General features: G+C 40.5%; 1 protein-coding gene across 1 annotated transcript in view; it reads left to right on the forward strand.

The window, feature by feature from the left end:
• The first annotated feature begins 1,700 nt into the window (after window positions 1-1,700).
• Tctp (translationally controlled tumor protein) overlaps window positions 1,701-23,508 on the forward strand; it is a 60,712-nt gene continuing 38,904 nt past the window's right edge. The window contains exons 1-3 of the mRNA XM_067147847.2: window positions 1,701-1,845; window positions 2,170-2,240; window positions 19,736-19,923. Coding sequence (XP_067003948.1) covers window positions 1,818-1,845; window positions 2,170-2,240; window positions 19,736-19,923 — 287 coding nt within the window. The 5' untranslated portion in view covers window positions 1,701-1,817. The remainder of the gene's footprint in view (window positions 1,846-2,169; window positions 2,241-19,735; window positions 19,924-23,508) is intronic.

The following is a 23,508-nucleotide window of genomic DNA, read 5'->3' on the forward strand; positions in this document are numbered from 1 at the left end:
TCTCCCCATGCTTCTTCTCCTGTATAGGCTCTGTATAATCCTATAAGTCTAGTTTTCTCCCTTCTCTTACTTAAAGTTTCCCACCCAAGTTCCTTTAACATTTCTGATACACTACTCTTTCTCCTGAAATCCCCTGTTACAAACCTTGCTGCTTTCCTCTGCACACCATCTAGTTCTTTTATTAGGTATTCTTGGTGAGGATCCCAAACACTGTTTGCATATTCCAATAATGGACGAACCATACTTAAGTAACTTTTTTCTTTTAATTCTTTGTTGCATCCTTTAAGTAGTCTCATTATGACATGTAACGATCTGTATGCTTTCCCAACAATGTCATCAACATGACCCTTCCAGTGCAAATTACTTTCAAATCTCACACCTAAGTATTTGCACTTGCCATCTTTTGGGATAACTACCTCATCCAAAGTATATTCAAATTCAGTTTTAAAGCTCCTGTTTGTAAATGCTGTAACAGTTGATTTGCCTCCATTAATCTTCATATTATTTTCTTCAACCCATTCTAGGATATTGTCAATGTCCCTTTGTAATTCTGAACAATCCTCAATGTTAAAATCACAGGAATAGAACCAGCTGCGGCTGTGAAAGCCTTTTTTGAAATCCTCAATGTTATTTATTTCCCTATAAACAATTATGTCATCTGCATACAATCTTATTTTCGATGTTATATTGTTCCCTAAATCATTTGCGTATATTAAGAAAAGTAATGGACCGATTATACTACCCTGTGCAATTCCCTTCCAGACTTTCTCTTCCTGTGATATATTATTTCCTACTTTGATTTTCTGAACCCTTGAATTTAGAAATCTTCTTATCCAACGTATAACCCTTACATCCAATCCTATTCCCTCCAATTTCTTTAATAATATTCCATGTTCCACTCTATCAAAGGCTTTGGAAAGATCTATGGCTATGCAATCTAACTGGCCTCCTGAATCTAACTGATCTGATATGTCCTGCTGAAATCCCACCAGTTGTGCCTCGCAAGAAAATTTCTTTCTAAATCCATACTGGCTCCTCATGAACCAATTTTTATCATCACATATCCCTCTGATGTACTTTGCTATTAAACTTTCCAGTATTTTACAAACTATACTGGTCAGGCTGATTGGTCTGTAGTTCTCTGGTTTTCTTTTATCACCCTTTCCTTTATAAATTGGTATTATTATAGATTCCTTCCATTCCTTTGGTATCACACTATTATTTATGACATAGTCAAAGAGAAATTTTAAATAAGGCACTATATACCACCCCATTGTCTTTAATACCTCCCCAGTAATTTGATCACTTCCTGCTGCTTTTTCTTGCTGAAGCAGTTGGATTTCTCTGAAAATATCTTCATTTGTGAATGAGAAGCTTCTTGTTTCCCTCTGTGTCTCTCCCTCTCTATCTTCTGTTACGGTTTCCAAGTCCTGACAATCTTCTCCTGAATCTCGGAATTCCCTGTAAAGCCTTCTCCAAATCATCCAACACAGTAGAATTATGGCGACGTCCTCTTGGCAAATACAGTAGGAAATACAGTAGTCTCTACTGTATTTGCTCTTGGGTAGCTTTTATAGTAGAAGTTTTAGGCGCGCTAACACGATCATATAAAAATGGCTCTGAAACAGCTCAAATAGGATAGTTCGGTTCGGCTTTGGTATCAATTTCATTTTGCATAGTATCTAGAAGGCACTGGAATCTTGACCGGAATTGACGTCACCATCGTAGCAAGCCTTAAAATTCCTTCCGGTGCGCTCAACAGGGTGACTGTACGTTTGTGTCAAACGTTGAGTGAAAATCTTTTCCCATCTTCCATCATGAAGATCTACAAGGATATTTTTACAGGTATTATTGAAGATTGTATTGTTTTTCGTACATCTGTACATCTTATGAAGTTGTTATCTTTCATATTTTACGAGAATCTTCGATAATAATTGTTGTTCGCGTATGTCTTTTGTGTGACATTCTGAACATCGTTTAAAGGGAAGTTGGTTGCAGGAATTCATGGACTGAACTCATTTTTATTTAATTTCTGCTTATGTTTATGTTTATGTTTTATTTGCAGGTAATTTTAGTTTGTGATGTATAATGTTGATGGGTTTTTTTTTTTTTTTTTAGTAACCTAAATCGAAGTTGCCTACTTTTTCTCTTTTCTCTTCTCATTTTCAGGTGACGAAATGTTCTCCGATACCTACAAAATGAAGCTGGTCGACGAAGTTATGTATGAAGTTTATGGAAAGGTAATTTCACCATTGACAAGTTGTTTCGCTTAGTGAAGTCGGCGTTGACAGTTGCCTCGTCTAGCTGACTGTGTCACATATTATTCTCGTGTAACATTGAGTAATGAATTTTATATGCTGTTTTATGTTCAGATCTTGCGTTGCGAGTTTCAGGGACGTAAATCCGTCAATTTTAGTTGGACCAAATTGTAATTGTTGCTATTAACCGACTTATCTTCACATGGAGAAGTTTGTTGTTGTGGAGAACCCTGTATTTTGGGATAAAGCAGTGAAGAATTGATAGTTATGCATAATTCTGGGATTCAGTGAAGCTGGATGTGAATTTGGTTTGCAGATTTTATTTTGCAAAGGCTGTGTTGAAATTCTTAATCCCTATTTGTAAAGCTTATGATGAAAGGTGTATGTACTAAGGTTTTCAAAGTTAAAATATCAGACTGCACTCCCTATTCTGGCTGCAAGTGCATGACCTCGAAAAGTGTGCTACAGACCTACACTCCTGTACCATCCGCTATAGAAATTATTATACTGCTGCTGAGAATTAGGTCATGCAGGTTGCAATATTAATCCATCCCATTGGACAACATATTTCTAATGTTATAACTAGGTGGGAATTAATGAAATCTTACTTGGAGTGCATCTCAGAGGAGAGATGTGTTCATTGCAATGTCCAGGAACCCATATTCCACCCCAAGATGTACATTTACATCTATAACGTAATGTAGAGTATTACATTTCATTTCTGAAGTAGCTACTTGCATTCCTATTGGCCAGTGTAGGCCTAAAGTGGCACGTGATCTTGTTCCCGTCAGTAATGTTAATCATCCGTTATCAGCCCCAGCACAATAAAAGCGCAAGAAGAAAATCAAATTCAGAGAAGTGGTGAGTAAAAGTACACGAAGAACTTGTAATTCATATTTCAAACACTAGACCCCATAGAATGCGCTGCTGTTCCTATATCACAGGTCTTGTCCATATCCTATCCTGACGTCCGCATGGCAAGAACCAGTCCATTCGTGTTTCCACATGAAAGCATATGCCTATGGCAGCTTTACAGCTTCTAACCTGTGGGCTTACGCCCTCAGATCCCCCTACCACCACCACCAGCTATCGAAGCTCCACTCGCTCATTAGTTCCTAAGTACAGAGGTTGGCAGCTCTCCATCGCTTGACAACATCCTTCCCGACATGGCCGCGAGCGTGTAAACAAAAGACAATCGTTCCGCGAATGTGAAAGTCTTGTCCAACGGGCTGGAGTAACGATAAATTGGATATTGATCACTTGCACCCGAAATGGCTTTAATATTTTCAGTTCATTTTAAGGTTATTTGTTTTGCACTAGGTAAGATGGATCTAAAGCAAAACTTGACTGCACATTTCTATTTAGGAAGGATCGCATAGGCTGCCCGAGAAACATTTAAGAGTTAATGTAAAGCAAATAACATAATTTTACCTTCTGCAGCCCAGCACTCGCTGCATTCAGCTGCGCACTGAGCGACTGTCGTTGGTTTACACGCTCGGGAAGGATGTTGTCAAGAGGCGCTCAGTGCTGCCAACCTCCGTACTTAGAAACTGAGTGGTACTTCGATAGCTGGTGGTGCTGGTTGTTACATTGGTTAGACTTTTGGTCTGGATTGGTTATTGCTGTGCGTACGGTTAGGATAGGATCTGGACAAGACCATTGGTCTGGACGCTTAGAAGCGGCCCTATACTCCGCATGGCCTTACTTCTAAATTGAAGTTTCGCGAAACAAATGAGCATCGCCTTCCCTCTGTTGCCAGCGCGCTACGCCTGCGAGAACAGCTGATGCTATATGACCGCGGTAAACAGCCCTTTTAAATTGTAATACAGTACTCAGAAAAACGAATGAATATGGATTGAAAACAAATTCACAAGAACTATACTTTCTAACAATATCTGGCACTAAGAGAGAATATATTATTAACAAAAGAGAATGAGGAAATAACACATCACTAACGGCTCATGGCTGGCACAGAAAGGAGGTTATGGCCTACAAAGGGAACACTCTACTGATCTCAGAATCACTGGAACCCTCCAACAATATGAAAAACACTAACTATTGAAGGAAAATGCAAAAGATCGCGAACCGTACCGAATACCATACACGCTGAGCGAGATAGGTTAACCACGTGGTGAATGTAAATATTAGAGTTGGCAACTAGGTTTCGAGATCGTGCTGTGCCGATATAAATCGATATGAATGGCAGCTTGGGATTGGCTGGATGTCTATGCTTCAGCGCATAACCACCAGACAGAGCCAAAATCTGCTAAAACGTCAATTTAGAAGTAGAGCCGTATGGAGTATAGCCTCTAGTTTTGTGAGGAAATACGATTGGTCTGGACGGTTAAGATTCTTGCTGTGGACAAGATCATTGGTCTGGATGGTTAGAAGCAGCCCTAGGCTCCTAGTTTCGTGACGAAACACGATTGGTCTGGACGGTTAGGATTCGTGCCATAGACAAGACCATTGGTCTGGACGGTTAGAAGCCACGAAGCGGCCCTAGGCCTCTAGTTTCGTGTGGAAACATAATTGGTGTGGACGGTTGGGTAGAACCTGGACAAGACCATTTAGGCCCGGTTTCATCAACACATGTTAAATATATACTAACAAGTAGTTAGGTAATAAGGAGTTAGAAATTTAACATCTTGTTAGGTTTCTTGCGTTTCTTCAAACTTTTCTTGTGAAATGTTAACTAATCGCCTGTTAACTCTCCCAATATTGCGAACTGGTGCGAATCAAGGAGGCAGTGGTACGAACATGCTGTTTTACAGCGCGCTCCGATGCGCTTTTGTTTGAGCACAGCTGTAAAACGTGGCGCGTGAAGTTCTAATTTTTCCTCCTTCGAAAAAGAGTTGTTAGTTGAATTAGTTAGTAAATATGTACAAGTTATTGAGTGCAAGCGCACAGATGGCTTGACGATAAAAGAAAAGGACGAGGCGCGGGAAAAGTCCGCGAGGGTTTCAATGGGGTAAACAGATACTTTTTTTTAGCGTGTATCTGCTGTCACCTAACAAAATCACTTCGTTAATTATCCAACTTCAAACTGTGCTCCGATATGGTAGTTATTAAATATTGTATTGTCGTGTGCAGAACCAGACTACCTAGTACGTATATCCCTGATTTGGAGGTTAGGCTCACTAATCACCTTAACATTAACAGAGAAATATCCCTTTCGATTACGATATATTTCGGCCCATTTGCCTCCAGGTGATTGGATTCTTACATGTGTGCAATCTATTGCACGTAGAACAAACACCAGGAAAACGGCTTATTTTATAGAAGTCGCGGATAATTTGCTGACACTCTTCTACTGAAGGGAATGTTATATACCTCCTCATGGATGCTATTGCTGCAGACACTCGACAAACAACTCTATTAACAGTGGCTTTAGAAATTCCAGCATTGTCTCTGGCCATTATATGAAAATAACCAATAGCAAAAACTCATAATATTATCAGTACCTGCAACATTGGAGAAAGAGGTAAGTTTCTCTTCGTAGGATATTCTAACCTCACTTGAATTTCGTCAACAACCTTAGCAACGACTGTTTTCAATAACCTGTATTTACGAAGAAATTTCGGATCCGTCAAATTTTCTAAGTCATTAAGTCACTGAACTCTTCTTCGATCAGGATTGTTTTGTAAAAGATGTAAATAGAGCAATTCCGCCTCGAAAGCGAGATTCACAGCAGCCATTTTGGAACAGGTTGCTAAATGCTAATGTTAGGCATTTAACATTGGAAATGGCTGATGTTAACTTTAATACGCAGTTTAACATTTGTTAATGTTAACATTTGTTGATGAAACGCAAATTTTCTTAAATCGTATGTTAAAATGATTTAACACCTTGTTAAGTACTAACATGTGTTGATGAAACCGGGCCTTAATGTAAGTATTAAATTACTGCTGTTGTGTATTTCACATTATTTCCTCTACATGGTATTTTTTCTTTGTGCTTTTATTGAGCTGGGGCTGGCAACGTAATGTATTTCAGCATTAATGGCAATGTCACATTCTGTTAACGTTCATCAGTGAGAATGCAAGTAGTTACTTTAGCCATGGCCGATGGCGGGTGCTCCTCTTATTAGATTATAAAAGTAAATTGGTAAAACTTTACTTCCCGCAGCCCAACGTTTATAATATTATAGGGAAGTGAAAATAATGTAAATCTTACTTGGAATTCCTTTTAGAGGAGAGATGTGTTCATTGCCATGTCTAGGAACCCACCAGCCCGCCCCGAGAAATATATTTACTTTTATAACCTAATAAAGAGCAGTAGCCGCCATCGTCCGTGGCTCAAGTAGTTTCTTGCATTCTCATTGGTCATGGTGAACGGAATGTGACGTCATTGCCATCAATGCTGATAAATACATTGCGTTACCAACCCCGGCTGAATAAAAGCACAAACAAAAAAAACACCATGTAAAATTACAATGCGGCTTTAACCGTCCGGACCAATGGTCTTGTCCAGGTCTTATCCTAACCGTCCGCACGGCAAGAACCAGTCCAGACCAATCGTGTTTCCACATGAAACTAGAGGCGTAGGGCCGCTTCACGGCTTCTAACCGTCCAGACCAATGGCCTTGTCCACGGCAAGAATCCTAACCGTCAAGACCAATCGTCTTGTCCACGGCAAGAATCCTAACCGTCCAGACCAATCGTGTTTCCACATGAAACTAGGGGCCTAAGGCCGCTTCGCGGCTTCTAACCGTCCAGACCAATGGTCTTGTCCACGGCAAGAATCCTAACCGTCCAGACCAATCGTCTTGTCCACGGCAAGAATCCTAACCGTCCAGACTAATCGTCTTGCCACCAGCTATCGAAGCACCTCACTCATTAGTTCCTCCGTACAGAGGTTGGCAGCTCTGAGCATAGCTTCACAACATCCTTCCCGAGAAGGCCGCGAGCGTGTAAACAAACGACAGTCGTTCCGCGCGCAGCTGAATGTAGCAAGTGCTGGGCTGCGAGAAATAAAGCATTGATAGTAAATTTACTTCTGGGGGCGGTTAGGTAGGTTCCTAGACATCGCAAATGAACACATCTCTCCTCTAAAAGGAATTCCAAGTAAGATTTGCATTATTTTTGCTTCGTTATAATGTTAAAAACTCGGGCTGTGGAAGGAAAAATTATACCCAAATAACATTCAATTGGCTGTCTATAAGTTCGTGTGGTGAACTAGAGAACATTGGAAGTTTTATGAACTGATATTTTTGTCCAGAATTTAGTTGTAATGTAGAACATTGTTAAATATTGGATCAGATTTCGAATGTGCCGTGCAATGTTTGTTGGTTTAAACATATTTTTATCATAAGCTTAGTTAGAATATAGGTAATAAAGGTTATGTTGACCATGCGTAAATGACATGGCAGAGGTTGGACATTCTCACTAATAGTAAACACGGCTGCCAATATGGGCGAATTAAGAACAGCACATTTAATGTTGAGAGTGAACAAAATTGTTACTTCAGGTATCGCTTGGTCATTTCCTAGGTTTTCCCCTTTCCTAAACATGTATGCTCAATGGAAGCACCTCTGTAATAAATGGCCTATGTGGAATAACTTGACAATCCTAGTCATCTTACAGATAGCTCCCAGGTGATAACTAGTCTAATTTAAACATGCATTTCCTGACATTTGCTATGGTAACTTGGGTCATGACCCCGCTGTCGGGGGGGGGCAGACGAAGAATACACCCACGGTATTCCCTGCCCGTCGTAAGAGGCGACCAAGGGATGATGACAGAACCACGAAACTAACTTGTGGTTAGTACCATTACGTGAGGAACACCCTGGATCTAAGTTACCAGTGAGAAGTGCCTTTATGTGAGAAACATCAGGGTTCTGTGGTTAGTAGGGTCTATGACAGTGGGCATTCCACCGAAGCGGGGCAGCGGGCATTCAGCTGCGCGAACTATTGTTCATGTGTTGTAACGCTGTGCTGGAATGTCTGTTCCCTGGTTTTAGAATGGAACTGCGCTACCTGTGAGTAGTACCATTGTACGAGAAACACCATGAGTTTGCGTTGCCTGTGATTAGTACCACTATGTGAGAAAAACTACGGGTTTGGCTGGTGCCCGTGGTAAGTACCGCTATGTGTGAAAACCGTGGATGTGCGTTACGTGAGAGTGGTTCCATTATGTGACAAATGCCCTGGGTTTGTATTGCCTGTGGTTGTTACCATAATGTATCGTACACCGTGGGTCTACATTGCCTATGATTAGTAGCACAATGTGAGCAACACCATGAGTATACGTTGCCTGTGATTAGTTCCACTTATCACAGGAATACCGGCGCCCATGATTAGTCTCACAGTGGATCGCCATGGGTCTGTTGCTTGTGAGTAGTACCCTTATGTGTGAAACACCATGGGTTTGTGTTACCTATGAGTGATGCCATTGTGTGTGACATACAATAGGTCTACATTTCCTGAGATTAGTACCACCATGAGTGTTGCCTGTGATTTTGGACCCCTTTAGATAAATATGCATCATCCCAGTAATTCAGGGTTTGTGAATTGGATCCACTGATTGTTTCATCATTTGTTTCAGATTCTAGTCAGTGGATAAATGTTGAGGTTTTAATTTTCGTTTCGTTCACCTCTTACCATTAGGGGTCAATGACCTAGCTGTTTGGCGCCTTTAAACAACTATAGGTGGGCCGGCGTAAGGTTGCACATGACAGCTGCGCACAATGTTGGTCACACTGCAATGGCGCACGAAGCGATGTTGCCGCCGCAACAACAGCTGATTGCAAGACACGTGAGTTTTTAAAAACATGGAAGAAATGTTTTAATATCATCGCAATGATACACAAAACAAATGAAATTCGCCGACAAAAATCGAACTTTCAACTCACCGATTATTTATCACACAAAATGATACGAGATAAATATACTACGAAATTCTTATTATCGCGATGTTAGAAAATACTAAAGAAATCGGTCGACACGAATCTCACTTTGAATACACCAATAAATGTTAGAATAATATATACCGGTACTAACACAAAATATTTCAAGTAAAATCTATAAAATTTACGAAAATTCAGAATCCTTATTTTCATACCTGATTCATACATGTAGAGGCTCGATACCCTCCAGATCACTGCTATCACTACCGTCGCCTTCGTTGTCATTGTCATCATCGTCTAGGCAGATCATCAACTCCTGACAGTCACTGATGATGCCATGTATTGCCATTGTCGAGTTAATGAATGTTGCGACATGGCTAACTTTCTTCATCCACAAAGCCGCATCCATTCGAGCAATACTCTCCCGAAACAGTCCTTCCACTTCAGTAATTGTGAAGGACTTGATATTAGTGCGTACCGGTACGTAATGTTTTACTTCATCCCATACCGTACCAATTCATTGAGGTTGAAGTGACAGTGGTACGGCAACAACCTAATAACCTCGTGCCCTTGTTCCTTCGCTACCTCGTCGACTAATTTAGTCATACACATATGCGCTGGGATATTTCTTTACTGCAGCCATTCCACTAACAGTTCTTTACTGATGCTCGAAGGAGGGGTCTTGTTCATTATTACGGAGTGGTAAGGTACATTGTCCATAACAATGACAGAAGGAACTTTGAGCTGTAATCATCGTACGGTACCGTCTTTTCCTATTGCATCAGCCTGGAAATAATTAATTCCTGTTACAGGAGATAGCTTAATTCGTTTCTTCCCGAAGTGCTGTGAAATAAGTCCCTACTATCAGCCCCGTTTCCGCTACTGCTATGTATCCAGTCCCTTTTTACTTCTATTCTTGGAGGCGGACACCTCTCTGAATAACAGTACGCTTTGAAAGCCCAAATGTTTGACGTATGCGTTCCACAACATGATCTGCAGGAACAGAGAGACGGCTGTACAAGCGTACGAATTTCTTCTCCCTGTCATAAAACTCGCGAGTTCGCCGCACTAATTCTAATGCCTGACTATTAAGGGACACACCGCCACGGCGCAAAGAATTATCACTTCGCGTTTCATAACTATGTTGTCGTTTCCGAGACATCGCACTGCATTCGTTAAAATGAAACTTCACAGTTATCTCGCAATGAAAACAAAACTTTCATAAACGCGCGAATCACACCTGACCACGTGCTAGCGACGACAGACATAACGGCAACACTTCAATGCGGTAGTCAAGCTAGTTATAGATGGCACCACTATACTACCCATATTGCCAACAACAATCAACTAAAAATAGTTCCTATTTATTTTGTGGCTCGCTTAAACCTTATAACATTTTTAAATGCTCATATTTGTGTAAGCAAATAAAAGATTATAAGCACTGTACGGAATTAAATACGAATTAACATGAATAAAATGCGTAACTATATCTGACATATAAAAAGTAGTAGATTGGTGATTCTGATTGACGGGTGACATTCTTCATTTCATTTTTTTCAGTGGTGCCAACATGACTTACAACTGTCAAGTGCAACCTTGTGCCGGCCCACCTATAATATATCACCACCACTTGGGCCATGGTCAGTGTTATGCACCCTGTGGTGTAATAAGATTACACTACAAATACAATAATCACATTAATGTAAACAGCATTTAAGTGCTGTTAAAGGATAACCTACAGTATTTAAAGGGAGCATCTACAACAGTAATAATAGTAATTTTTATAATCTTGAAGAAAAAAATGAATTGGTTTGTAGCACACATCCATCAAAGAACAAAATCAAGTAAATGTAACGAAAGTTAAACTCTTTACTGCTCCTTGCTATATGTCATTTTACTAGGGCCAAAATATTTCAATGAGTTTGTTCTCACTGCCAATACATTGTCAGTATTAGGAACGGGTTACCGCAGCAACTGTCGCGTGTATTTTGACGCAGAAAACTGTCAGGAAACTTACTTTAAAATTCATTGCTCACTTGGCTACCAACAGTACAGTACCATAGGTAGGTTTTTTCAGTTCTGAAAAATCTCTTAATGCATATAGGAATTTGCCTAGGCAGTAATATTGCATTTTTGAAACCTGTACCCTTTGCCATGATCAACGCATTCACATACCATTTAACTGAACTTATTTATGCCTTGGTGTACCATTTATTTTCTTTACTTTACATGATATTATTACCGACACTGAAAAAGCATGGTTTACAGCAATTTAATGAGAAGAAATATCCAAACTACTGTCAGATGTACTTTGTGAAGTCTTTATGTGTATGGTAGATCATAAAATAGTCATATACGTGCAGCGCCACCTTGCACCGGTGGCATTCAAATGAAGATTCCTTCCTCCCGTGTCACACATACTTTGCATCTCCGTGATGGTATAACCTTCGTTCTTGGGGTTATTTTGGCTGGAAAGAGTCCCCAATGCCTCCCCTAAAGCCTCAGGGGTGTATCCCCAGATTTTGGGCGTCCTCATTTTGGATAGTCAGGCAAGGTCACACTTGCCAACAGCTGTTCGGCCAAATTGATCTGGAAACTAGTAAAGCCTGCTTGCTTCTTGTCAGGGTTGAGGAGGCGATGAATGATGTTGGAATTCCGAAGTGTCATGTCTAGCAGTAGAAGTATACTTTTTTGTATCGTTTTACATACTTCCTCATCAAGAGGAATGATGCAAGTGTCTGGTCATGGGAATCAACGCCACCTATTGCACAGTTGTATTCAACAAGATTGGGTCTGAATTTCTGTTTTCCATCATACTTTACCACTTCAACGTAATCTGGCCTTCATTTCATCCACAGATACAGGAAACCCGTGTTCCTTTTCAAATGACGTTACGGTACCCTATTTATATCCTTGGCAGCTGATACAAGACATTTACTTGCATAAGCATTTGTCTCATTGGTTAGATGTTCCCATATGTCTGCTGTTAGAAATTCGCTCACAACTTGGAGTTCGGTCGGGCATTGTCCTAGGTGCCGTTGAACAACACTATTTAACCAATTGCGATGCATGAATGATACTCTGGAGTATTACTTACGTGCTCCCAGTTCCATTCCCTATCGCATAAAATATGATTAGAAGCCGTTGGTTTGGCGTCGGTCGTAGGCCTAAAATTCAGTGACATATTTGATAGCAAAACAGCACTTTGTTCACCCCTACCAGCGCTCACATCACTATCACACCAACTACTTTCGCTACTTTAATTTCCACTAAATTCTTCGTTGTTTATTTCTATATCAGTATCATTCTCTTCTAAAAATTCCCTTATAATCGCTTCGTCACTCAACTTGCAGTCAGCCATGATTTCGATTACGATGAGGTTTCTAAGATACTGGTTATTCTTTCCACGGAATAACTCTACAGAAGTGTTTATCGAATAGATCAATGGATTAAAACAGTTCTTCCATCTGTCAAGAGGTTACGTTACTAATATCATATCCTTTCACAAAGGAAACTGGCTTGGAGCGGGTGTGGAAATCAACACTACACGCGGACAGAGTTATCCATCTTTGTACCGGAGTGCAGTTGAGAGCTAGGGCGGTCACATCCGTCAAAGTATGTCAAGTGGTTAAAGCATAGTTTATGAGCTGTGGAAGCCTGCATTCTTTGTGTCCTGATTTATTTTCAGCAAGGTGGTGTGTGGCACTGCAATTTGGAAGTGGTATCCTACTTCTGAAAATCCTTATCATTTGAGAACTGCATACATTACATTTTGCCGGGCTGAGTGGCTCAGACGGTTGAGGTGCTGGCCTTCTGACCCCAACTTGGCAGGTTCGATCCTGGCTCAGTCCGGTGGTATTTGAAGGTGCTCAAATACCTCAGCCTCGTGTCGGTAGATTTACTGGCACGTAAAAGAACTCCTACGGGACTAAATTCCGGTACCTTGGCGTCTCCGAAAACCGTAAAAGAGTAGTTAGTGGGACGTAAAACAAATTATTATTATTACATTACTTTTTTTGGCACACCAACTGCGTGATGTTGCTTTTTTGGGTTGGCTAGTAGTGTGTGTTTCTACATATTCCCTGTGGGCTTTTATAAGCCTGACCAATTGGTGGAGGTTAAAGGCAGGTGACTGAATCATGAACAATAACATGAACTTTTGTCACTAACTAAAAAGCAAAGTGCAATATTTTACTGGTACTTATCTATACTAGACTACCGCTGATCCGCTTATTGTAAAGATTGGCTGGACATTGTCTACTTGGGTCAGCTATGCATCCCAGCCCCTCCCACTTGTGCTTGAGAACAAGAATTTTGCTAGGCTGAATGGTGTCAAACTGAAGATACTCATAAAACATGAAGTCAGTAATGGTCTTGTGTATGTTACCGCAAGTAAGATGAGATTCGGGGTAAAACTTCACAGACTAAGTCGTAGCTCACACGATGTCACAGCATGCTATAAAAGGTGATGGTGGTGGTGATTGTTTTAAGGGGAGATCCTACTGAGTTTTAATTTTTCTGCAATTTTTATCCGATTTTCACTTAATTTTGGTAGTACATTGAGATAAGTAAATTTAAGCTAATTTTAAAATTTGAATGGGTATTTTTCAATTTACAACAATTTTTTGAAATATTTTCTTGAAACTTTTTTACAATAGTCAAAACACATATTTTAATAAACGAAAGCCTCTGAGATTTCTCATTAGCACGTGGACTATTGTACCCCATTGAATTGACAAAACCACAATTTTTACATTTAACCACCACCTTGCTGCTAAAACCAAATCTCTCTCATAAACACACACAAAGATTTGCTGCTACACTGACCACACTGAAGGTTGGAAATCAAGTTTTGCAATGCACCACAATGAATGATTACATAGTCATCACTAACCACATTAGATCTAACTATTTACATCTTTAAAAAAGTTAAGCTTTCCGGCACTCGCAGAAACAGGAGTTGAAGGCTCACTTTCAACCTCTAAATACGCATTGCAAGTTGAAGGACCAGGATTAACCTCAGATTCACAAGAGCTTGCACCAATGCTGTTAACCTTACCCCACCGTTTATTTACATTGCAAACTGCACTTCTGGACTTCTTACCCTTACGAAGTTTAGGTTTACATGACCGACTAGGCACTGAATGCATTTTATTAAAAAAAACAGAACACAAACTGGTCAACTAAACAAAATATACAACAAAAACTTCTCTGAGCAAAACACAACAATCTCACATCAAAATATAAACAAACCACATGTTATCCGGCATGGAAGTAATCAAAAGAACTGCCACTTGTTACCATAGAAACACATTATTTCACAAGTTTGAGTGTAAATAATACAAGACACAAATATGCAGTTTCTACGATGAATAATGAATGTAAGACACTCAAAAGTAGATTTACCTGGAACTGAAATCTCAGATAAAGTACTGCTCTTGACTTGACGTGTTCCTATCTGAAGATATTCATTTCTGAAATAAGATAACAGATGGCAGCACTAGGCCATTTCTAAACATGCTCAAGGATCAAGTTGAAGCACAAAAGAATCTTTGAGCTATGCCACTTTATCTGCAGGGAAGTGGGCGTGTCCATTCAAACTAAAATGAGCGTGTCATTTTAAAGCCCCCGCAGAGCATTTAAAAATGGCCGTACAGGCAAAAAATTACATCACAATGCGCGACAAGGAATGAAATATCTGATGGAAAAATCTCATTTTCGGTTCCTGGACCATTTTTGACTGAAAAACTCAGTAGGGTCTCCCCTTAAGAGGAAGTACTGCTACACAAATCTGCCAATTTAGGTATTTAGTTCAGGCTAGTGACAAGAACATGGAGTACGAGATACGTCTGGCTAGCGACACGATTGTTAGTCTGGATTTTGTAGTTCCTACTAGTGACGATTGTTAGTCTGGATTATTTAGGTCAGGCTAGTGACAAGAACATGATGGAATATGAGATAGGTCAGGTTAGTGACAAGATTGTTGATCTGGATTGTCTAGGTCAGAAGGCCATTGGTCTGGATCGATTTGTTCCAGGTAGTGACCAGACCTTTGGGCTGGATTTGTTAGGTCTGGTTAGTGACAAGACCATTGGATAGTTATGTAACTGATACTGTGACTAAATCTGGCATACAGCATGGCGTCTCTTACAAACTTACACAGAATTGTGCAAAATACATTGGGTTACATATATTTTATTAAGAAACTGATCAGAGAATGAAAACACATTTTAGTCATAAATGGAAATTCAAAGAACACTGCGCCATCTCTCCCAGAAATGTAGTGCGCCATCTCACCCGACGTTTGGGGTGAGAGGCGGCTCTGCTCCTGGAACTGTGGTGGCCCAACATGGCGCATGTCACACCAGCATAGTCGTTGACTAACCTAGTCACCCGTCCCTGGCAATGCAAAGTTTTTTTAGCTTGAACAACCCAGTCAGTGGGCTTTTATATCATGCATTAGCAAAACTTTGAAGGTAAAGAAATATCCATGTTTTCAAGTAAAATCACTTGCACCATGTGACATCCAACAACTGGCTTTAGTTCTCGCGTACACACTGTGCACACGGGAAGCAGTAGTTGTGCGATCTAGCGGGCGAATGCCGCAATGGCATTACTCTTACTTACTCTATGTGATAAAAGTGCTGAAAAGGCCAAATAGCAGTTCTGTCTGCTAACTGATTAAGTTCAGAACAATGCAGGAATCAACAAACAACTTAATGACTTCATTTCTAAAAGATCGGATGACTTGGTATTGGATGAATCTTTTAAGATCTGTGGCCTGTAATGAAATTTTGTTTTATCCTAGCATTGCTTGTCCACGCTTGGTGCATACTCTAATACCTAGTGGTTATGTACCTGTAACCATTGGGAGCAATGTATGCAAGAGCAATGTCAACAACTGCAAGCAGATTAGATCACCTTACTTTCTAATCTGAATTTGTTGACGAACAATATATTTATGAACCCTCATGAGTAGATTTTGGATAGTTTTGCACTTAAAATTCCAAAGTATACATTTAAATATGCATTAAAATTGACTAAATATGTGCTGAAATGTAAAGCATAAATCTTAATGTTCAATTAGGTGTATATTATAAACATTTAAGTTGTGTTCTCAGTACTTTACCAAAGTAATAAACTGTTAGATTATCTTTGCTAAACACATCTTATGCTTCCTATGGGTGGGTGAGTAAAATACATGAAGTTCCCCTGTTGTAAGAGGCTGCGAAGAGGTACTTGGTGTTCAGCTTGAGATAGTTTGTGGATCACATCAACCGTAGCTGAATCTGGCATTGCTTCTGTGCTCACATTTGTCTTGCATCTTTACTTGAGGAGATTCTTTGAAGGGTTAGATTTTCACTTCTGATTAGGTTTTTTTTTTTTTTTTTTTTTTTTTTTGATAGGGGCTTTACGTCGCACCAACACAGATGGGTTTTATGGCGACGATGGGGTAGGAAAGGCCTAGGAGGTGGAAGGAAGCAGCCGTGGCCTTAAGGTACAGCCCCAGCATTTGCCTGGTGTGAAAATGGGAAACCATGGAAAACCATCTTCAGGGCTGCCGACAGTGGGATTCAAACCCACTATCTCCCGGCTGCGTGCCTCTAACCGCATGGCCAACTTGCCTGGTCTGATTAGGTTTAAGAGGGTGATTGCCTAGTTGCACTTTTTAAAGAAACTGCCACCTCAGCATTTCTTCCTAAAAAGGACACGCTTCAGATTTAAAATCTTCAACTTCTAATGTTACTAACTCAAAATTATTGGTGTAATAAACCACAGATTGGAGCTAAATTCCCCATTGTATTTTAACTAGCATAAACAGTAGTGACTCATTGTTAGCGTTATCCAAAAATTTAGTGTGGTCAGGAAAACTCACCAGTGCGGAAATCTAGGCATTCACTTCAGGGAAGGAAGACTGTATACTGTTTCAGCAGTCTGGAATTGTGAATTAGGATAACATCCCTTAGATCTTGTTCATCTGTGTGGGCTAAAACATGACGTTGGTGCAAAGATTTAGTGCATCACTGAATATGCAGTAGTTATTGAATGTTCATCATTAGTAGATATGATTTGTCCCTCTCTCTTCTTCCTCTCCTGACATTTTGAAGTTACAGATCATTGTTCTTTGTTTTGTCTAACATAATCTTATGTTCTTTTTTCCTCAACCTTCTTAGTTTGCTTAATATCACTATAGAGTTTGGCAATATAATTCTTCCTAATTTACATCGCACTTCTAGAACTGATGGTTTTATATATTCTTGCAGAAACTCAACTAAGTTGTTCTTTACCACAGTGCATGGTATGTCTGCCAAGCAGTAACATTTGCTTGAATGCAAGCAAGCCACGTTTAGAGGACAAGGTACACTTTGTGCCAGTCGGTCAGCCTACCTAGTGGATATCCAGCTTAGTTCTTCTTCCTAAATGTGGCATGAGCACTTCACAAGAGGGGAGAACAGCACAAAATACACCTGTTAGGAAAACTATCCCAGATATGCAGCATGCCAATGCCTGATCACTATATACTAGAAAGAAACTTTTGCAAAATGTTCTTGCTCGTACTGACTATAATTGAGCTCTCAACTCTTAAGGAATTGGACTGTTACGTATCTATAAGTTTTTTAAGTGAGATTGCAGTCTTTTTTGTAATGGTCACATCTGTGTGTCCTGTTGATAATTTAAATGGTTTGCACTGTTGAAGATTTTCATGGAAAAATAAGTTGGTTTCTTAAAATTATTTTTCCTTCTCTCCCCACCAGAAATGGATTGATCAATTTCCAGTACCTAAATTGAGGTAATATTACATAAGCCATGTCACCTGCCTTGTTACGTCACATAGATGTTCTGTGGTTTGGGCCAGGATTTTAATTTGCCCATACACAGTTCAAGAAAGTTAGGGGAACATGTTTTTGAATGTATGCCATGCTCCACAAAACAATACCTCACACTCAGGTATATTACCAACTAAACCTTTATTCTTTACCATTGAAGTATACAAAACATCGATGGATTCGCGTTCATTTTCAGAACACAAACGGAAATGTCCAAATAGGAGCAAAAACAGTGATGACAGTCCTTTTATCACAAGTTGGAGAGCTTCAGTATGGTGTATGTCCTCCACGAGCATTTATCATATCTTGGCACCTATGTGGCATGCTCCGTATAAGTCGACGGAGGTCACGTTGCGGTATCAGGTCCAATTCTTCAATGAGAGCCTGTTCAAGGTCTTGGAGAGTCTGTGGTGGAACAGGATGCACACAAACATTTCTGTCAAGCCTACCCCACACATGCTCGATAGGATTAAGGTCGGACTTGCTGCTGGCCATTCCATCTCTTGAATTTCCAATTCTCGTAAGACAGCTCTGGTGATGAGCACTACATGAACCCTGGCATTGTTGTGCATGAGTATGAATTCAGGGCCAACACCGTATCCAGCAACTAACACATGTTGTATCTGTATCTGCTCGATATACCCCTCAGCTGTAAGATTACCACGGACGGCGACAAGATCCGTACGGCCATCAATACTGATGCCACCCCACACCATCACAGAACCTTGTCTGAATCGGTTGCCTTCCGGGACAACATTTGGTATGTACTGCTCACTACGGAGTCTCCGTACACGTTGACGTCCATCACGCTGTCGGGAAATCTGAACTAGTCTGTGAACAACTCAGGTCTCCATTGACGAAGTTGCCAGTTGATGTGGGTACAGGCAAAAGGGAGTCGAGCTGCGCGATGTTGCTGTGTTAAACTGGACACCCGAACAGGACGTCTGGGTCGTAAGGACACTTCTGTTAACCTGTTCCTTACTGTCTGATCAGACACCATGACTCCAGTGACCCTCCTGAGGTCTCGTTGCAGTTCTCTGGCAGTTGTTGAACGACTCTGGATTAAAATGACTGCCCTTGCGACTTGGACCTCGTTAAGATGTCTCATGGGATGTGTTGGTTTATGTACAACGTGCTCAGGTGACCGCAGTAGTCTGTGTACCTCACAATGAGACACGGGCGCACCGCTGTTCAACTTAGTTATGAGGGGTCACCTGACAGTTTAATGCAATTTAACATTTGACATACCCTGAATAGCAAAGGTCTCGAGGTATGCTGTACGACCATTGGAACCCCATCTACCAAATTAACTTTCACATACCAGACGTTACAAAACATGTTCTGCTAATTTTTTTGAACTCTCTATTATTTTCCCATATATTTGTATTAGATTAAAACAAATTATACTAATTGACTTATCCCGTTGGTGATACAGTCTGCATCTGTAGTTCTTCCCTTCAATTGTGTAAAAGTTGCTTATTTAGCTAAATATGGCCACTGTGCTTTCCTATAAGTGTAAGGTATGTTTATATCAATGACATTTATGGATTGTTTGCAAGAAATGCAGCTTGCATGTTATGAAAACTTGTTACTATAACTATTTGTGTGAACACTGTGGTAAATTTTGAATTACTGTATTGTACTTTTTGTTAGGGGGTACCGCTTGCCATTTAGGTTTCGCTGCTTACCGTTGTTTAGATGGATGAGGGCCAGACTGTTCTATCACGGTAATACAACCAACCCTGTTTCAGTGATAGCTTTTTATAAAAACCTTTTAATGGTGCTTCAAACTTTGTTTGGCAGTTGGTGACGAGAAAGCACGGTGATGTTCAACTGGAAGGTTTCAACCCATCAGCTGAGGAAGCATCTGAGGGTACAGAAGAAGCTGTAGAATCTGGTGTGGATGTAGTTTTAAACCACAGATTGGTTGAGACCTTTGCCTTTGGTGATAAGAAGAGCTACACTGCTTACCTTAAGGAATACATGAAGAAGTATGTATTACATGACTTTTCAAGATAATTCTTTTAGGAGGTAGTTTTATTTAGCCTTCCTTTTAAAGAAAAAAGTAGAAAAGTATTTCAGCTACTTTATTACATAATTGTATTAGTGGTCAATATTGAATCATATCTGGTGAACTGAATTTTGTATATTCTATCAGAAGAATTCTGTATTAAAGAAGGCATCTCTGTGTTGTTTGCCTCTGGCCCGTTACGAAGTTCTGCAATAAAAATAACCAGTTCTGTATTATTCTCTCATGATCCTACCTTATAGTCACTTTTATTCAAGAATGTCTTGAGAGGTAGTTCCACTATATGAGTAACAGCATTAAATTATTTCAGGTGGACATGATCGTTAAGGCGCTGAAGTCTGAATGGTCTGACACCGAGGTTAGCCGGTTCGAGTCCCGTTGGTCGAAAAAAATTTCACCATCAGAATGTTGCCTGGCAGGGTATGGGAGGTGGCGGTATACACTTTCTAATCACTAGATTGCGTGCCGAAAGTCTGGATTAAATTCCAAACCTCTCCGCAGTGCTCATATGGAGTGAGGGCATATGACGCTGTTGATGGTGATTCGTCCATCGGATGGCGACGTTAAGCCTTGAGCAGACCCCCTGGTGCTATTCGACAGGAGTAGGCTGTGTGCTGGCACTGGGTTTCATCCTCTCCCTACTTCGAGTTTCTAGGTTGCTGAGGACTCCAGGGAATGTATGGGATGCAAATCTACATTTTTATTTCAAGCATAACATGGTTGGTGTAAAGACAGGTACAACACAAACGTTATTCTTTGGCAATATTCATCCACTTACAGATCATGGAAATCTGATTGTGCCTCTCAGTATGGTGTCACCCCACCCCATGTAGTGAAGCATAATTGGATACGTTGTTGCATGCTGTCCACAAGGCGGTTGAGGCTGTCCCACTTTTTGATAGCAGCCTGCTGGCCAGGTGAGAGGGGGATTTGTTAGTCGCACTGCCTGTTTCAGCACATCCCAGGCATTTTTAATGGGATTCACGTCCAGAGACATCACAGGCCAGTCCATCAGTTGGATGTGGGCCTCGCTGAGGAAGAGGTTCACAAGATTGGAGCAGCATTGCACGCTTTGTCATCTTGCTAAACAAATCTGCCGCCAAAATGTTGTCAGTATAGTTGAACAATAGATGCCTAGGATTCTGTTCCGGTCTTGTGTACCAGACATATTGCCTTCTACAACGAGTGGCGACGGACATACATAATGCCACCCCAAAACATGATAGATCCTCCTCCCTGATGGGCATGATGTATGGTGATACCAGTATAAATGGTCCCTTATTGGACATAAGTTTTCCAGCTAACTCATTCCTGGTTGCCAGAGTTTCGCCTATGTGAGTTAGGTTGGGCTCATCAGTTGGTACCTAGCACACCTACCAAGATGCATGGGTAGTGCATACCGTGCATGCCACTGCGTAGGCTACATGAAGCCTCTGGCAGTGCCAATGCGCTATGAGAGACTTTGTCTCACTACCAAAAAATGATGCCTTCTTGGCCCATAGGGAATCTGAAATATTTGTCCCGAATGAGTAAATTTATAATACCAATATAAATGGTCCGTTATTGGACATTATAAATTTTCCAGCGTAACTCATTCCTACTGACTCCTACAAGTTGCATTGTGTGGAAAACAGGTTCTCATTGGTTCCAGAAGGATTTTTTGACACCTTGGAAATAGGTACTAGTCGATCAGTAGTCCGTTCTTGTCAACCAGTTCAAAAGGAAGCAGAATGTGTTGGCCATACTGAATGTTTTGGTTTTGACAGTTCCTACAACTGTTTTCAATCTGCTGGCAGTTTGAAGACATGGAAATTACTGAATGTAAACCAAATACAGTAAAACCTCGTTAATTCAAAGTCGTTGGGACTCAATCGGACTTCGAATTACGTGATTTCGAATTAACCGCCAATTTGCAATTCTGAAGTACCAACCCTTGCCGCGTTACAAAATATTCTAAGGCCCGTTACCGCATGCATTTAACCTTGATTCACCATTCAAATGCCATGAAAAAAGAACTATTTCCAAAATGTATCCAAGAAGGTGCATTTACTGTATTCAAATAATACACTCGGATATCTCACTGGTAAACATAACCTCACGCAATGAAAGAAAGAAAAAAAAAGCACGATTCAAAGACGAGGAGAAATCTATGCTCACTCCCATTTGCAAGTGCTTTATTAATTGGATTACTATACTGTATGCATTTTATATGCCTTGTATTTATACAGAAAGTACCCGATGCCCTTAAAATCGAACTTTCCTATTACTCTATCCTTGTGCAATTTCCCGCCATGGCACTTCTCTCGTACTTCAGAAATGTAAACACTTGCCACGTCACAAAGTATTCTAAGACCCATTAATACATGCAATCACCTCGATTCACAGTTTAAACCTTTCAAATGGCATGGAAAAAACTATTTCCGAAATGTATCCAAGTTGCATTTACAATGTTCAAATAATGCACTTGGATAAATCACTGACAAACATAACCTCACGCAACGAAAGAAAAAAATCGCACAATTCAAAGACGAGGATAAATTATGCCGGTTCCCCTGTGCAAATGCATTATTTTTGTATTTCTTTACTGTTTGCATTTTTATTATAGATGGTTTGTACTGGCATGTAAAGTGCCCTGCGCTCTTAAACATTGTGGCGTATCGAAGTTTCCTATGACAAGGGAATAAAGTATCTCGCTTCCATGTGCATTGCAACGCACTACTATGACTCCCATCCCTCACACTGTACGATTTTCCGGCTGGCAATTTCTCCTTTAAAACGATAAGATCGTTTGGGCTCGCATTAAAATAAAGCAATGCAGTTTCATCGGCAATTACAGTATTGTTCAGTGCCTACGAATTTATTATATGAGCCACGCTTTTTCGTCAACTGTCGGCATCGCCAGCGTTCGCGGATTCTGTTTTCCCGCACACTGCTTGTTGCATGATTTTACAGCGTTCCTTAAAAGGTTGAACACACTAGAGTTCAGATTTCATTCAACTTAGCAATCATGAAGCGCCCTGTAGACCCACCGAAATGAGTGTCTACCCCCCCCACGTTCCGGAACACGCGTTCTATTATGCCGCGGAGCGGATAAATTTCGAGTTAAAATTACTCTGTAACATACTATTGTTTTAAAATTTAAAGGCAGTTTTGAATTAAAAGTCTGAATTTCGGTAATGGGGCCGACATTGTACTTCGAATTAAACAATTGTAATAACATGCAAACTGCATCTCATGTTTCCGGGAACGAGAGCTTCTTCGAATTAGGCGGGATTTTGAATTAACCGATTTCGAATTATCGAGGGTCTACTGTATCTTGCTAGCGATTATTTATTGTAGGTGATGAGCCAGGCTGAGTAGTTTTGATGGTAGAGCGTTGGCCCTGTCTTGAAGAGTTCGATGCTGGCTCAGTCCTGTGGTATTTGAAAATGGTCAGATACACAAGTCTCGCATTGATAGGTTTATTGGCACGCTAAGTAACTGCTGCGGGAAAAATGCCGGCACATCGTCTTCAAATACCATAAAAGGAGGTGGTGGGACATAAAAC

The sequence above is a fragment of the Anabrus simplex genome, chromosome 1 (assembly GCF_040414725.1).
Source record: "Anabrus simplex isolate iqAnaSimp1 chromosome 1, ASM4041472v1, whole genome shotgun sequence".
Lineage (NCBI taxonomy): Eukaryota > Metazoa > Arthropoda > Insecta > Orthoptera > Tettigoniidae > Anabrus > Anabrus simplex.